Consider the following 17,379-nt stretch of genomic DNA (forward strand, 5'->3'; position numbering starts at 1 on the left):
GTCATACATACAAAATAATTTATTTTACAACATTCAAATTTGAATACAATATAAAATTTAGAGTACCAGGACTTTACATTTATCTAAACTAATTACATTTCAGAGTGATATAATATATACAAAAAGAGTGTAAGATGGAGTAGAAAACTCACGCTGTTTAAGAAACAAGATTTATGAATTGCTATCATATTTTCAAGTACTGTTCCATTAATTTACAATGCTAAAAACTGCAATCACTATACGAAGTTTAGATTTATTATTTTTGCCGCTGATTGTGAGTTTGAAAGGTTACTCATTAATTTTACATAATATAGGCCTAAATAAAATTGCGACGTATATCAAATATACAATCTAATATATAGTAGGCTTTAACTTAGACTAGTAATATGCATGTACAGTATTTATATTAATATTATTAAAAAAATACTGTATTTTCTAATAGAAGCTACCTGAAGGAGTACATTGCAAGAAATCTGCCAAGTGTTGTCGACTAGAACATTCGAGAAGTAGTTTAAGTAGATACCATTGCATTAATATAGCTGCAAATACGGTCGAAGTTGATAAAATATTGCTTTGTATGCCTAACTTCGAGAAAATTAATAACCTTAAACGATTCCATACCGGAATGAGAATGCTCGATAAATGTACTTTTACATCTCACCAAAATAAAAATTTAGCTGTACTAATCAACGTTTTGTCTGTCATCCTATTAGCAGTGATAATACATTTTTTTAGAAATGTGATACCGCATTGTCAGAATATCAAAAAGTTTGTATAAGTGCACGGATGTGCAGAGTGGAAGTGAAAATATCCTGCAGGTTGAAAGAGACGATAGGGTACACTGAAATGAATACAAAACCTTTATTATGTTTTGTAATTAAGTGCACGTTAATTAGAAAATTAAGTTTGAAGTTTCAGCAGTCTGGCAACATCGCCACAAACACACTACCCTTTCTTCTCGTAACAAAGATATAACAGGTCAACGAACTCAGGTCTGTCTCCCTTGGTGAACTTCCTCCCACCTCCCTCTCTGATTAGAACGTTGAAATCTGTTCACAGCGTTCAGTGGCTTGAAATTCGTGGTTTTAAAATTAGATTTCCACGAAAACCATTTGAGCTACTGAAATACGCCAGAGGGATAAATGATTCTTTATTCGATTTTCTATCAATATGGACAAAAATCACGATCCCACTAGCATTAGTTATCGAATAAGAGGATGTTAAACATTTGGGGAAAACATTTTTTCTGTGAAAATTAGGGACTTTCCACGAATATGATATTAAACTTTTTTTGTTACATACCATTCGCTCTGAAAATCTGCAGGGTTATTTCTCACCAATCCTGTATAAATAGTTTAATAATGTGTGTCTCGACAATAACGCCGGATTTAATGATGTGAATAAATGTACCAAAAACAGAATAGATAATAGAGCTGCCAAACCAATAAGACAATGGCGCAATTTCCTAACAATATCTTGTTATTGTTAGGTTTTCGGCACAGCTATCTGCTCTGTCATCTGTGTTTGTTGCATTTATTCGCATTTATAAATCCGGCATTCTTGTTGGGATACCTTTTACAATATCAAGTTTTTGCATAAAACACACTTATACGTGAAAATGAAGTGAAGGGCAAAAATAAAAAAGGTATATGACTTTCAGAGAAAGAGTATTTCGTTTTTTGTTAGTCTACTTCTATGAATCAGATACCGAACTATTAAAAAATTAATTCCAGATTTCATCTGCAGTTTTAGAAGCAATGTACTATTATTTCTTCTTCTCAAAGTTACAATGAGATAGGTATAACTCGACCGAAGCGAGTGGAGACGCAGTCGTAATGTGAACTATAGCGATTACGCTATACGAACGCAGGAGAAGTACAAGTGGCGCTCCGGACTGCAGGACTCCACTGGCCTTGGTCGAGTAATATAACAGCATGATTCATGTTATATCGCCACATACAAAGTTCACTTCTAATAATGTTTTAAGTAGATAAAAATCCATATGAATATAGGTTTCATTCCGAAGACTTGTGTTTTTCTCTCAGAATACCAGAACTCAGAATGTAGCTAGAGGAATTTTCCTGTTTACCTTATAAGAGTCGCACACGATTCTCACTCGATGTGAAATGCATTGGAGTGGGAAAAAATATATTTTTTAACGTTACTCAAAACTTCGTTCTTCTTAAGGAGAACAAATTAATAGTATTACATAATTAATATAGTCATTATTTCATAAGCGGTGAAATAAAAGAATTAATTTAGAATAAGCTACTTAAGTTTTCATGAAAATAAATATCATTTAGCAGAGATAATTTTGGTATTTTTGTATATTATGCTTAATAGTGAACAAATATCACTTTCGTAATATTAAATTATTTTTATTTCTCCTTATATACCGGGAAAGTCACCTGCATAGCTCGGTCGGTTAAGGCGTTTGCCTGCCGATCCGGAGTTGCGCTCGTTCGCGGGTTCGATTCCCGCTTGGGCTGATTACTTGTTGGGTTTTTTCCGAGGGTTTCCCCAACCATAAGGCAAATGTCAGGTAATCTATGGCGAATCCTCGACCTCATCTCGCCAAATATATCGCTATCACCAATTCCATCGACGCTAAATAACCGCTTAGTTGATACAGCGTCGTTAAATAACCAAGTACAAAGAATCTACCGAGAATCAGACCCATGTCTATCTGAACAGAAAATGTTAAAAAAACTGTGTTCTCTTTGTGCCGATATAACTTTATGAATCATGCGTGATAAGTACCAAATAAGGGTCACACAAATATTTTGTTAATGGACCTGTTAGAATTAAATTTATTTTCATGACTGAAGGATTTGACTTTCTGGAGAATAATTTATGGCAAACTTCTTGCGAACAAAACTTTTCAACGTTTAATTAACCAGTTAGCCTCATATGTACTTGCACAGTTGATGCAACATCATAAATCAAGTTCCTCGTCCCAGTAGCTGATACATTCATTGCCGTTTAAAGTCCAGTTTCGATGTCCTCATCAGTACCAACACCCGCTGATACTCCAGGTGTTGTCAGTAGGGGCCTGAACCCTGACCCGCACGGGCGCTGGCACCGCCCTGGTATCGAATCTGCGGCTTATAGCCGTCTTGGTTGGCCTCGTATTCCACGATCTGGGTTCTGCCGTCAGGAAGAAGAACGTGGTAGGAGCCGCGAGTGAATTCGTCATTTCCGTTTTCTTCGTGGCCGAACTCTGTGCCATACTCCCTCGCCTCCACCTCGTAAGAGAATTGGTAGTTTGCAGGCTCCTGCAACACAACACAGCACGTACTATCATGGGCAACAGCTCAGATGTTAAATGTACATTTTTGACTCAAGCAAGGAAACCCCTGATCTCATATGACAGATTTATCAAAGTAATATCACTAGAGGTTTTGATTTATCTAGAGAAAATCAAAACTCGAGTGGGATTTAATTGACTATTACGCGATTAGAAGAAAGTATATAAAGATTAGAAGTAACGAAGTACTCCAATACAATAAAATATTGACTTACGAAATACAAACTGTCTTCAAATTTGTATCATCTCAACATTGTAACTATTACGCTAGTAGATGGCAGTAGTGTGTTATTATTAGTTATTTTATTGGTATCAGTTGTGCCAACTATAGAATCTTCATTGAACTCTGTGGAAGGTTACTAGTCAAGAAGGTTTTGTTGATTGAGTTTCATTTTTATTAAAACCTCTGCATTCCACTTCAATCATCCGGATCCCAGTAATCAACGTCATTTGACAGATGATTTTCAATAAATCTTTGTATTAAACAATCTCTGATACGTGACTATCCATAATGTCATATAGCAGAAGCTATAACATAACCTAAATAATATAAACGAGTGTTAGAAAAGTTTTAATTAGGGGTGATTAAATAAACAAGAGAAGTTTTAATTAACGATGATGACATAAAAATAAACATGAATAGTTTTAAAAGAAACAATTATTGAAAGTACAATTTTCAAATTTGAATATTTTAGTGATTGGAGTTTGTGTTTTATATTAGATGTGTGCGTAAAAGAAGTGGAACTCGTTGATGTACATGGTGTATTCCTCAACTTATTCAGGATTTCCGAATGGTGCTGTTCATTTATTTGTAAATAGGATTTCAGGTAAGATGCATAGGTATGACCAGTGATTTTTATTCATTCTTGTTCTTGAATGCCAATGCGAGTCATATTATAACTGCTTAGCATCGACTGGAGTGATTTGTAATTTTCTGTTTTTTTTTTATTATTTTTTTATTATTTTTTTTTGACGTCCAGACCAGTGCAGTTTGAAATGTTGCCAACAAGAAACAAATGCTAGGGACGCGATAAAATTAAACAAATGCTAGAGACGCGATAAAATTGTGGGATAAGCAGCCATGATTGGTTGAAATACGTCCTTTCGTACCGTTTTATTGGTCAAAAGTAGTATGACGTAGTAAAAGTGTAATAGACAGCCTAAATCACTTCCAAGACAACAACTTTTATCAGTTTCACTAAGCTGCTATCTAGTGACTAAAAAAGAAATCACGTTACCATATATTCGTTTTTCTGTTTTCAACTAGAATAATGTTCTTAATGTTGTGAGGTTTATTTCATTTTTTGAAAACATTTTATCGTAGGCGAATAATGAAAATGATTACTTACACGTTTTGCTGCAAGTGTAAGTTAAATTATCATATCATAATTCATAAAATTGAACGCGCATTTTGAATACACCTATGTTGCAATCAATAACGTTGTCTTTAGTTAATTTAGAAAGTCCAAAAAAACAATAATGATAGGCAGTAACATATCAACGTATTTCATATTTCATTTAATGATTCGTAGAATTATTGACTAGTATTTTTTAAATTTTGTAATATTGATATAGCTTAAGTGTACTTAGGTTAAAAAACATTTAGCTATGTTTTTCGCGTTCTACTTACAATAACGAAACGAACGTATCACTTTACATGAGGCAAAATTAATAAGTATAGGACAGCTTTATCCAGTATAGGGAAGCTAAATTTGTTAAAGGTAAAAGAGGAGACGGGAATGATCCGAAAAAATAACTTAAATGGGTAACATTGGAAAACAGACGTATAAAAACTAGAATAACATCAATGTATAGAGCACACCTAGGTCAATAAGCAAGGGTAGACATAACGACTAGGTTAGAAAAGCCAACGTACTATGGTAGGAACGATCATGATTTTATAATCAAATGTAGGAAACAGAAAACGGATGTAGGTAAATTCTCATTTTTAAATCGAACTATAAATAATTGAAATGACCTACCTTCAGCGGTCTTTGAGGGGTGTCCTACCTTAGGGAGATTTAAAAATAAATTAAAAAGTTGTGTAAAAAGTGTAAATTAAGAAAATGGACGTTATATTACTTAAGGTGATATGTATTTACTTAGCCTGATGAGTTATCCCCTTGGTTTGAATTATAACTTATTTTAAAATAGCTTGTAAGAGGGTCTTAAACTACAAATGTTCAGTTTAATGTAGTTCTGTATAAGTATGAATAAGGGTGTAATTGTTTCTTATTTGAACTGTTGTATCAGTGAAGCGTGGTGAGTCAGTGAAGTTATGGTTTACAATGGCAGTGAATAGTTTCGATCAGTGATAATTTATAGTGTGTTCTATAATGTCAGTGAAATGTGTTCTAAAATGTCAGTGAAATATGTCATAGTGCCAGTGCAGTGAGTGAGATCTAACATAGTGCCAGTGTAGTGAGTGAAATGAGAGTGAAGTCGAAGATTATCAGTATCAATGTGAAACTTATGTAGGGCCCATACATATGTGGGTTTTAACAGAAAATTAGGATCACTTATTAATTAGGTTATTTTATGTGTTATTATAAATGTAATTATAGTATATTATATGTATTGTGTATTTTAATAATCTTGTGTATTATTTTTATTATGTGTAATTAAGTTACTACTGCCACCGGGTGTTCGCCCACTTGCAGTGTAAATAAATATATACATACAATATGTATAGTTACCATTAAACGTATTAACGAGATAATATTTTTTGTTTTCATTTCACTTTTAATCTCTTCCTGTTGTTGGAATTACACACCAATGTCTGTAGAGCAACACAGTAGGCACCGATACATGTGTGGGTCTCTCCTAGCCTGGGTTAGCAGAACATGGGAACCTCCACAGAGAGAAGAACACACAGGACAGAACATTAACGAAAGACCTAAGACTAGCACGAGTGTATAGCCATCTGACCAGACATTGACAAATTGTCATATCGAAACACCGTTTATCAGTCACTTGCACTGAACTAAAAATAAGTATATCTGTTAAAATGCACTAAATTATACGCTACACATGAAATTCATAGTGTACAGCCATCTGACCCGACATTAACAAGATTGTCACATCGAACCACCGTTTATCAGTCACTTGCGCTAAACTAAAAACAAGTATATCTCTTAAAATGCACTAAATTATAAGCTACCTATGAAATTCATGGGTTTCACAAAGTGTGAAATTTCATAATCCTTTTATATCAAATAAAAGTGAAAAAAGTTTCTATCACTGGTTAGGAAAAAAAGCGTCTATTAAGACGTGGTTTTGTCACTTTTATTCTCAATATTGCTTGAAATATAAAACTATAAAAACCAGGATAAAAATAGATTAAAATGTTGTCAGAAAAGATTCTCGAATAAATTGTACAATGTGGAAAGTTGATTGCGAGAATTAGGCAGAATATTTTCTCAGAATGGACAACAACAGACGACTGAAATATCTTCGTATTACAATACGGAGGTTATGTGAGAACACTGAAAAACCAGAGAACGATGGAAAGATTTGTAAGTCGAAACAGATTAGCGTCTAGACATAAAAATAGAAAAATCAGAATACACATCCTTTAACTTACCGAGAGAGGGTCTTCATCTATATTATTTCCACCGCTACCTCTTCCGAAATTCGACCCAGGGACGTCATATTGATATGAGGGAGACCCTCCGAATCCACCAGAAGTATCTGAAGCAACATTTTGATTATATGGACCACTTCCGAACCTAGAAGACGGACTGGGTGCAGCATTTAAGTTGGAAGAGCTGTCTCCAAATCTGGAAGAGTCATACTGGTTAGACAGAGCTCCTCCGCGTCTGTTAGCGGTACCGACTGCACCATTTTGTGTAGATGAGCCACTTCCAAATCTGCTTGATGGCCTCGCAAAGCCATTTTGGTTAGGAGATCCCCCAAACCGACTTGAAGCTACAGAATCTTCTAGTTGATTGGCTCTACCACTTCCAGAACGGCTAGAGGCACCCGGTACTCCATATTCATTACTTGGTCTAGGTCCACCGAATCTACTTGAAGGTCCAGAACCACCAATCTGGTTAGAACTGCCGTCAGGTCGGCTTAATGCGCTAGGGGCGTTATATTCGTTTCTAGGTCCGCCAATGCGACTTGAGGCAACATTTGCTAAACGACTTGCCGCAATTGGAGCACCGTATTGGTTGGATGGAGCTCCACCATTTCGACTCGTGGCTCCTGAAGCACTGTATTGGTTAGAAGGTCCTGAGCCTCCAAAGCGGCTGGAAGGTGCTGGGCCTCCAGAGCGACTGGAAGGTGTTGGGCCTCCAAAGCTGCTAGAAGGTGCTGGGCCTCCAGGGCTGCTAGAAGGTGCTAGACCTCCAAAGCGGCTGGAAGGTGCTGGTCCCCCAAAGCGACTGGAAGGTGCAGGGGCGCCATTTCCTCTGGATGAACCACCAGCTGCTCGAGCACCTCCGAAAGCAGCCGATGTTATAGAAACAGAGTCTTCGTCGTCGAGTCTTGCGTCGTCGAGTCTTGTGTCGTCGTCAAACTGGTTGGAGACTTGATCTGGCACTGAGGGTAGGTACTGCCTGTCAGGATACCCGCGAGCCTGGTCGACAGGAAGGTATTGGCGATTAGGAGGCACTTGCCCTACAACTCCACACCATACCGCCGCAGCAATTAGGAGGAACAGCCTTGTCTGAAAAGAAGAATATTTGTAATGTGAAAAGCAGTGGGATAATTCACAAAGTCACAAAGCCCATTCCTGACATCATTTTGAGAAGAGAATATTACATGAATTTGCATATGATTCTTAATCATTACAGTTTTATAGATTTTTAAATATTAAAAATTAAGCAAATGTGCAAATATAAAATAAAAATAATTATATACAACAAGCTCATACCAAGCAATAATTCCTTTAAATCACAAAGCATTTCTAACAGAGCAGTCTCTAATTCTGGAATTTTACTTCCTTAAATTGCATTTTGTGTAGGACTAACAGCTTGATGAATGTATTGTAAATAGTGTGACTATCTGGTCTTAAAAATAAATATCATGAAGATGACAATTTATAATTCTACTTTGTTTTATGTAGCATATGATCTAGATTTTTATCATGTTATAAATGATAATTTCGTGATGGATTGGCTATCAAGGTCCGGTCATCAATCTTAACCCACTTGACTTCTGGTGGAGACATCTGAAGACCTTCGTATATGCCACATCAGTAGACCATGTCGATGATCTTCTTCCATGGATTGTTGACGCCATATATAGGCTACTACACCTCGCATATTTGAATAGGTGCTGCAGTCAATGTTTCGACGATGTCAGAATTGTTTACAAGGAAGAGGGCGTAAGTTCGAAGCTTTTCTGTAATGTACAAGTTGTCAAGCGTCATTGTCGGTTGTTTTTCATTGAAAGCTCAGTCATCAGAGAGTCAAGCCACTGGCCCTTGATTGAATGATTGCCTACTAGCCACAGCAATGAAATAAGTGTAGCGCCTTACCGGTGGCCGTTAGGAAATCTACTGCTTAATGAAAAATGTTTGTTTTAGTACCCCCTACCTACAGTATTTTTCTGTAACATAAGTTTTGAATCACTCTATATAATTATGTAAACTCGCTTTTAATGGTTTAGGAATGAAGACATTTCAACATTTAAATATTAATTTCATAGTTTCATATTTTGCCAAATTAATTTCATATTTTGACAAGATATTCTTTATGCTGTGCCGGTCTCTCATAATGAGCATCACGAAAGCCGATTCTTCGGGCCATTCAAAAGTGTATAGAAGCACGACAAAACATTAGAGTAAGTCATTAACTTACATGTTCCTCTTGTGCCATAGCACAATTGTTACGATTGAAAAAAACGTTTAGTTTGATACACATCCTATCACAGTTAATAAATTATTTTAAGGTCCCAGAAATGAGTAGTTCTAAGCAGTATCGGCCATATTTCTTCTTACTATAACGCAATACTGAAAGCATCACGTATGTTTTCATACTAGGTTGTTCAAATAATCCGCAATTAATTTTCGTTGACATAAAAAAAAAGCTGGGATTCAGAGTATGACGCAAACCACGTCGAAACTAGTCAATCAGATAGTTTACCACAAAAATTTATAATATTAACACAATGAAAATATCTGATTGAGGTTCTGGCTGATATGTACAGTTTTAGAAAAAAGCTTTGTCGCACATATACTTTATAAGTTCCAGAGTCCACACTTGTGGAGTAACGGTTAGCGCGTCTGGCCGCGAAAACCAGGTGGCTCGGGTTCGATTCCCGGTCGGGGCAAGTTACCTGGTTGAGGTTTTATCCGGGGTTTTCCCTCAACCCAATATGAACAAACGCTGCTTAACTATCGGTGCTGGACCCCGGACTTATTTCACCGGCATTATCACCTTCGTCTCATTCAGACGGTAAATAACCTAAGATGTTGATAATGCGTCATAAAATAACTTACTAAAATAAAAAAATAGTCCCAGAAAGGAGGCAGTGCGCATGATCAGGCATACAACGAAACAAAACTAATCTTATTACTTCAACTAGTCCTCTTGTGACCAAGGTCGCACGTCCTCTGATCATGCGCACTGCCTCTTTTCTGAGACATAAAATATCTTTGACACAACGTTTTTTCTAAGACTGTACATCTATTGTGAAGCAGAACATCTCACTTAACGATATGTATCAGCGGAAGAACAATAATTGCTTGTATAAACCTGAAGGCTGATTAGTGTAACAGGCCATGTTACTAGTCAGCGATGTATGCAATAGAGGGGGAAAGAAACTGGCCACTCTACCTCATTATTTTGTGGCTTAGTTACTTCATGAACGATGCCTTATTGGTGTCACTTATGAGATCCAGACCAGTCTTCGGACAGTTGACTAAATAACAACATAGTGAAAAGTAGTTATCACTTGTTCAATGAGGTTCATCAGTGATTAAAAAAAGTCAGTTATTTGGGTTTGTTCAATATAACGGGCTTAATCGAGTACTATTATTATTATTATTATTATTATTATTATTATTATTATTATTATTATTATTATTATTATCATTATCATTATCATTATTCATATGGTAACGCAAAATTCCTGCAAGGAAATATCATATGTACTTCGGTACATAATAATAATATGATATGCGTAAGTAATCAATTAGTGATTCAAGACGGCGCTCATCCCGTCGGATCCCGGCCACTTAGTCACTCATAATGAGTGCACCTCTGTACATAGTGCGTTGGACATTGTGCCACTGTCACATATTCTGTGACACAGTACATGAGGGTAGGCCACCGAAAGAAAACTGAGAGATAGAACTTAAACTGGGAGGATTCGATCCGGCATCGGAACTGGAATCCGGTGTGGCTTAGTGGATAAAGCGTCAGCACGTAGAGCTGAAAACCCGGGTTCGAGTCCGGTGAAGTATGCAGCAGTCTAGTTTTGCTAATGTATAATTACTGTGATTATTATGGAAAATTTGAATGTCTCAGTTTGAAGATACTAAATCCAAATATACGGTTGAAGAAAATATAACATCTTTCTTTAAAAAAGTTTAGACAAAAAAGTGATATTCTTACGAATGAGCAAAAGTTGTGGAAGTCAAAATTGGGTAATGAGGCTTAAAGTAAAAATTCTGTAAAATACAGCGCAAAGTAGCAATTAATATGTCCTTCTTGCTACTAATAGTTTAAGTAAATCGAATATTAATTGCTTCTTTGCGCTGTATTTTACAGAATGTTTACTTTATCCCTCATTACCAATTTTTTACTTACACTACTTCTGCTCTGAACGGCTCATATGTAGGTAATTGAAAACTAAACGTAAAAAAGTTGATATTTGAGGAGAAAAATTCGCTCCGGCGCCGGGGATCGAACCCGGGTCCTTGGTTCTACATACTAAGCGCTCTGACCACTGAGCTACGCCGAATTCAATCCACAGCACCGGATATAATGGCAGTTGACATTGGACATATACGTCAACATATATTCCTAACATGGAGTCAGGCCATAAAGAGAAACATTGAAGGAGGAGAATTCGGTCCGGTGCTGTGGATTGAATTCGGCGTAGCTCAGTAGTCAGAGCGCTTGGTACGTAGAACCACAGTCTGGTATATACAGTCACGAAGCTCAATGCGTAGTAAAAATGCATCCATAGATAGTTGCTAACCACTAGGATCGCTAATATCGCCTCATTACAGACAATGCGAAATAGTACCGACACAGTCTATTGTTCCTAGCATCCTCACAACTCAAGCTTCGTGACTGTATATACTAGACTGTGGTAGAACCAAGGACCCGGGTTCGATCCCCGGCGCCGGAGCGAATTTTTCTCCTCAAATATTAATTGTCAATATTACAGATATTATTCTTTCTGACAAATTAATAAATCTATAATATAAACATAAAAAAGCCTGAAGGTTCCGAAGAAAAACCCACAGAAAACAGAACTTTCTTGTGTACCTAGTAATGTAATATCATACATTTTGCAGATCAATGTGAGAAGCTAAGTTCTAAATAAAATTGCAATCGGACTTATCCTTTTTCTTAGTACATTGAGCTAGGGACATTGACTCTTTTTTTTTTAGGAGAAACTAATTGTCAAAGATATTGGTTCTTAATTATTTTTATGCTCGACCATACCGAAATTTAGTAATTATACACCTGGTAGCAGTCCTTTAAAGCATGTCATTAAAGTACACCTATTCATTATAGTTCAGGTTTTCGATTATTCTCGGATATGCAATCGAAAGACAACGAGGGAAACGTCACGGAGGCTGGAAATCCAATACTGTCGCATAAGGTTATGTTCTGTTACTATAATAACTAGCGTTAATTGTAAATAATATTGAAATAAATTCAATTTGTCATCTCGTTTTTCAATTCTAAATCAATTTCCAGTTTATATCAGAATTAGTTCATGTTATTCTCTAAATTATATCAAGGTCAATGACATTATTTTCATCGGAAAAAATAAACTTTCGCGTCTGCGCACATCTCACAATTTACGAGCTTGCACAAGGTCACTTCTCCTCTGCAGTGAGATGCGAATAAAATGAATACTTCTGAATAATTTCAAGTTAGAAATATGGTTGAGCATAAAAAGTCGTATGAAACTTGCCTATAATGTTAATTAAGACGCTCGTATGAAAATTACGAAACTCGCTTGCGCTCGTTTCATAACCAAACATACTCGCTTCTTAATTACTATCATTACAGGCTCGTTGCATAATGTAGGCTACTATTATGTTCAATCTTCAATTACTCGACATCAATTTATAATGTGTGTAATTCTGTATTAGTTAGAGTTACATTTTCAATACATTTGTTCCATTCTAAGTACATAGGTTACAAATTTACTTGCCATAACCTTTTCTACGGAAATTTATTTTGGAGCGCCAAATCTTTCTCCTAAGATCAACTTTGTGTCGTTCCAAGACAAACTGTGAGGTAAACTGCCCTAGTTACTTATTGCATATGAAGTTTCTTAGAAAAGAACAAAGTCGAAATTACTTTAAGGAGTTATTCAATTTCAAAGTAGTTATGTATTCATGAACCAGTGTCTGGAAATTTGATACGTCTTAGTTTGCGGTAACAGACTCGTTTTGCCTCCCACGAGCTCTCTGCGGTGGGCTTTAAATGCGATGAGTTGATGATTATCACACAAAGCAGTCATTATCCCTGTATTGGCAAGTTGTAACACATAAACATATTAGCTGCAGTGTCTTAATTCGCGCAGCTCTGAAAACAAAATGTATCACGACCGCTTCTATTAACAGGTTAACGCATCAGTCTAGGTTCCGGCTGTATCTTGTCAGTCATGCGTGAAGAGGCATTAAGAAGAGTACATAATTGCCTCCAGGAGAACATTAGGTACTCTGTGGTCCCAGTCACGACACGGCCATATATCTCCATGACGGCTAGAGGTGAAAAAAATGAACTTTAATTTGACGTGTGTTATTAAATGAAGAGTTTAATAGAAGAAGACGCTAAGTTCAGATTTACGACTAAATATTCCGCTAGCTGAAGGAAAATGAATTCCTGCAGGGCCAAGATACGAGTCCTTGTAACTGAAGGAACTTTATATTCTGAATATAAACATGAATTGTAATATTTTTGCAGTCTACTTCAAACAATCAACACTCCCACATACACCGAGACATATACAATTCTTCCAAATACACACATCTTAATTAAACACAGTAATTGAACAACGATATGCATTATAAAAGATAGATTTTTTTAGATCTAAAGGATCAAAGATAACCACTATTTGCATCGAAACTAGACAACATGTAAATTACAATCAAGCAAAGTACTCTATATGAATGATAATTTATACGAACATCACAATCAACCTACAACATCGATTACTGCAAACTTCGGTATGATACACAGTTCTCAAAGACGTGTCATTTTCTAAACATTGAATAACTATAATCCAAGATTTTATCCATTTATTCATTTTAACACGATCATAATTTGCATAACATTATTTGATAAATATGTATTATAATGTAACATGAGTTATATGTACACACAATTCCAATTTAATCATATTTGAATTTATACTACATTGAAATTCATCATTTTATCTTATTTCTTGCTACAATTAGTATACATAATGAAATTTTATCACCATGTATTACACACTGTCCGTATTTGCTTTTTACAAATCTAATGTAATCTAAGTTCAGATCACATAATTTTAATATATCTGATGATGCCCCACAAGGCGAAAACGTTTATATACCTTATATTCATGTAGCAAATAAACATTTGCAGATAGTTGTGTCATTGATTGAAAATTTATAACATTATTTTATGATGAATTGTAATAATTTTAAAGGCATATTGGTCCGTTAAGTACAATATCAATTAATGGGTGAGTTTTATACATTCAATACTTAACAATATTACATACATTAAATCTTTATGGGTCGTATTCATAGACATTTTTAGCGCGGGCTTTCGGTGGATTATCAGCGTTTTTCGTATTCATAAACCAGTGTTAGCGATAGGATATGATTTGAATTCTGTACTAGTAACCAGTGGATAGCAGGGGCTAGCTTAGTACGCTCGTAGCGCGTGCTGCGAAATGTCTATGAATACGGCCCTATGTTGCTACATGAGATAACATTTATAAATAATGACAAATGTTTTCACCAATAAATTGGCATATTCAGGTTAAAGTAAAACATATGTAGCATACATTCCAATGTAAAGTTCAGTCGTGTTGCCGCTTCTATGGACTCAAGTCAACCTCTTCTCAAACTTCTGACTTTATTCCATACATCCATATTCAGCAACACGATCGTTCTATATTGTAGCATTTTTCATCTTTTTGGAACTGTACCTGCAATACTTGAAGAGGTCATGCCTTCTTTCTTCGTCACATATACTTCTATGTTAATACATCGTCCCCAGTATACACTATGATATCTGGATAACTTTATCTTGCCATCTGTTTTTAATGGCATATTATTCAGATTGCCTATTATACCATTTTAATTTTTAACGACTGTTTTTAACTAGAATATCTCAAGTATTCATTTTATGTCAATATGTTTTACTTTGACCTGAAGATGCCAATTTATTGGTGAAAACGTTTGTCATTATTTGTAAATGTTATCTCATGTAGTAACATAAATATTTAATGTATGTAATATTGTTAAGTATTGACTGTATAAAACTCACCCATTAAATGAATTGTAATGTTATAAAGTAGTTATTTCAACAGTTTCTTAATTTAAGGTTTTTCTTTGCCCCTTTAATATGAAGAATTGTTATCTGCGAAATGACGAAGAAAAAATATAATCTATAGTTCAGTTTCCGAGATTCTGACCACTCGAGAAGAAAATCAATTTCATTAGCACCCCATGAGAATGTTTGTTTGTTAGAGTAAATTACAAATTTGTTTATGAAAGCAAGATATTTTATCATCTTTCTGTAAATGGCCCCAGGAAAACTTACTTTCTGGACGGCCTTCGTAATTGTTCTCGAGTGGCCAGAATTTGTACAGGGACATAATTTTAGTTTTACTAACATTTCTAATATCAACCTGGCTATACCTTTGGATTAACGATTGAGACCCGTTTGCTACACTCTTCCACTACTGGATTTTGATGTAATATACAAACAAATCACTTTACTAGGTATAGGAGGGAAGAAAAGTAGTTCATCCATTTACGTAAACTAAGAAATATCACGCTTTTGAGTTTGACAATTTTCATTAAGTTTTTGTTTCATCAAATTACAGTACAATATTAACAATGAGTGTTTTTACTCACGAACAGAGCTGTCCATGCGGACGTATTCATTATTCAGTGTATATTATATTGTCTATAGTGTATTAGCGTACACTATAGAGAATGAAGTTGAATTGAAAAATAATCATGATATGGATATTTAAACACATTTTTGAAAATGGTGGCCGTTCATTTCGATACAGGCTTCAGTTCTAATGTGCATATTATCGCACTATAGACTATTGTAGCCTACGTAATTCCATTTACCAGGTTCATACTTCGTATCGCACTATAGACTATTGTAGCCTACGTAATTCCATTTACCAGGTTCATACTTCGTATCAGTAATTCATGTTGAAATAATTCTGTACCTACTCTATAAAAGAGTATTTTACGTACTGTAAATTCAATCTTCACTTCTGCCAGATCCGAAAAGATAAAATTACTTAGACATGCTATGTACTGTCCGTCCAACTGGTTACGTCGCAGGGTTCTAGAAAGGGAGGAAATCACGTGACGGTTAATTACTTAAGGAGAACCTTTTGTTTAAGTTATTTTAAACAATTGTATGGGTATAATATTACGTAGACGTCCAATTCCTAACAGAAATTAATGTTCGCAGAAAAGATCTAAGACAGCCCAGCCACTAGTCTTCAGAGAGAGGCGAATAGAAGCAGGTGGGGGAAACCGGATATGACGTAGGCAAATGGACAACAGTACCTATGCGAAAATGATTCAATATTGAAAGCTCTTTCGTCACTGGAAAACGCGAACATATTTTTGGAACGTACTGTTTACTATCACCGTAAGGCTACTATGACTGTATATGCGGTCTTGGGTCTGTGTGGAGGACGGTCGAACTTCATTAGTAGAAGTATATTAAAAGTATATTAAAAAACTCAGGTACAATAAAAATTGAAGTAAAATAAAATGGTGTCCCTGTATAACCCATGTTTTGACATTATTAACATGGTGGAAGAAAAAAGATTAACTTTTTATCTGACCCCATGAGAATGTTTGCTTGTAAGTTATATTACAAGGAAGAGAGAGAGAGAGAGAGAAACAGATGTCAAAAGTGTGCAATGCAAGACAGTGGACGGGCTTAAGAACAACACAAGAACGTGTCCATTCTGCGAGAAGCCGGAAGCAGATATGCAAGTAATCGCGTACGTCAATTAGTAACTACAGAAAAAATAGTAATAAAAGGGTTATGATTCCATATTTTATTGGATATTTCATTGTATGCATTATACTTAATAGTGTTTCAATGAAGACGGCGATGTTGAATTGTATCTAACTGTTGCCAAGGTAACGTAGATGAAACCAACGTGCAGATGTTCAACAAATACTATGCCAAGTTTTGAAGGTAGCTACTAAACTTTTACTTTACAAAATGCTCTCAATAATTTCCCTCCTTCGTTGTAAAGAGTGAATGCATTTGTGTGTGGAGTTTGTTGCTTTACAAAGTACATACTCCGAGCGAGTCAAAGGTTGAAATCAGTATGGAGACCGCATTCTGGGATCCAGCTTATCAACAACACTGAGGTGCTATGTGTCGACATTATAAACTTCTAGCACAGAAGTCGTGGTCAACATAGCGGCTGCCTTTGTTGAGTCACTTGTAGCTTTGCTGTTATGCCTTATAAGTGGATCCAATTCTTTAGTAAATAATGAAGCAGTTCTATAAGAGTGAAGTCATTGTCACCCATAAAAGCTTCATGTATGTTATGTACAATAGTATAAAGGAATGTTGGTGCGATGTTGAAAGCATAATATACACATAGCCTATGACGTCGTCTGACTAAAATATAAAAACATATGGGTTGTGTGTGTGTGTGTGTGA

At 35.6% G+C, this 17,379-nt stretch overlaps 1 protein-coding gene across 1 annotated transcript in view; it reads right to left on the bottom strand.

Moving 5' to 3' along the window:
* Window positions 1–4: 4 nt before the first annotated feature.
* LOC138700205 (pro-resilin-like) overlaps window positions 5–17,379 on the bottom strand; it is a 29,668-nt gene continuing 12,293 nt past the window's right edge. Inside the window, exons 2-3 of the mRNA XM_069826647.1 lie at window positions 6,891–7,976; window positions 5–3,275 (exon numbers count right to left, since the gene is read on the bottom strand). Coding sequence (XP_069682748.1) covers window positions 3,042–3,275; window positions 6,891–7,976 — 1,320 coding nt within the window. The 3' untranslated portion in view covers window positions 5–3,041. The remainder of the gene's footprint in view (window positions 3,276–6,890; window positions 7,977–17,379) is intronic.

Source organism: Periplaneta americana, chromosome 5, assembly GCF_040183065.1.
Source record: "Periplaneta americana isolate PAMFEO1 chromosome 5, P.americana_PAMFEO1_priV1, whole genome shotgun sequence".
Lineage (NCBI taxonomy): Eukaryota > Metazoa > Arthropoda > Insecta > Blattodea > Blattidae > Periplaneta > Periplaneta americana.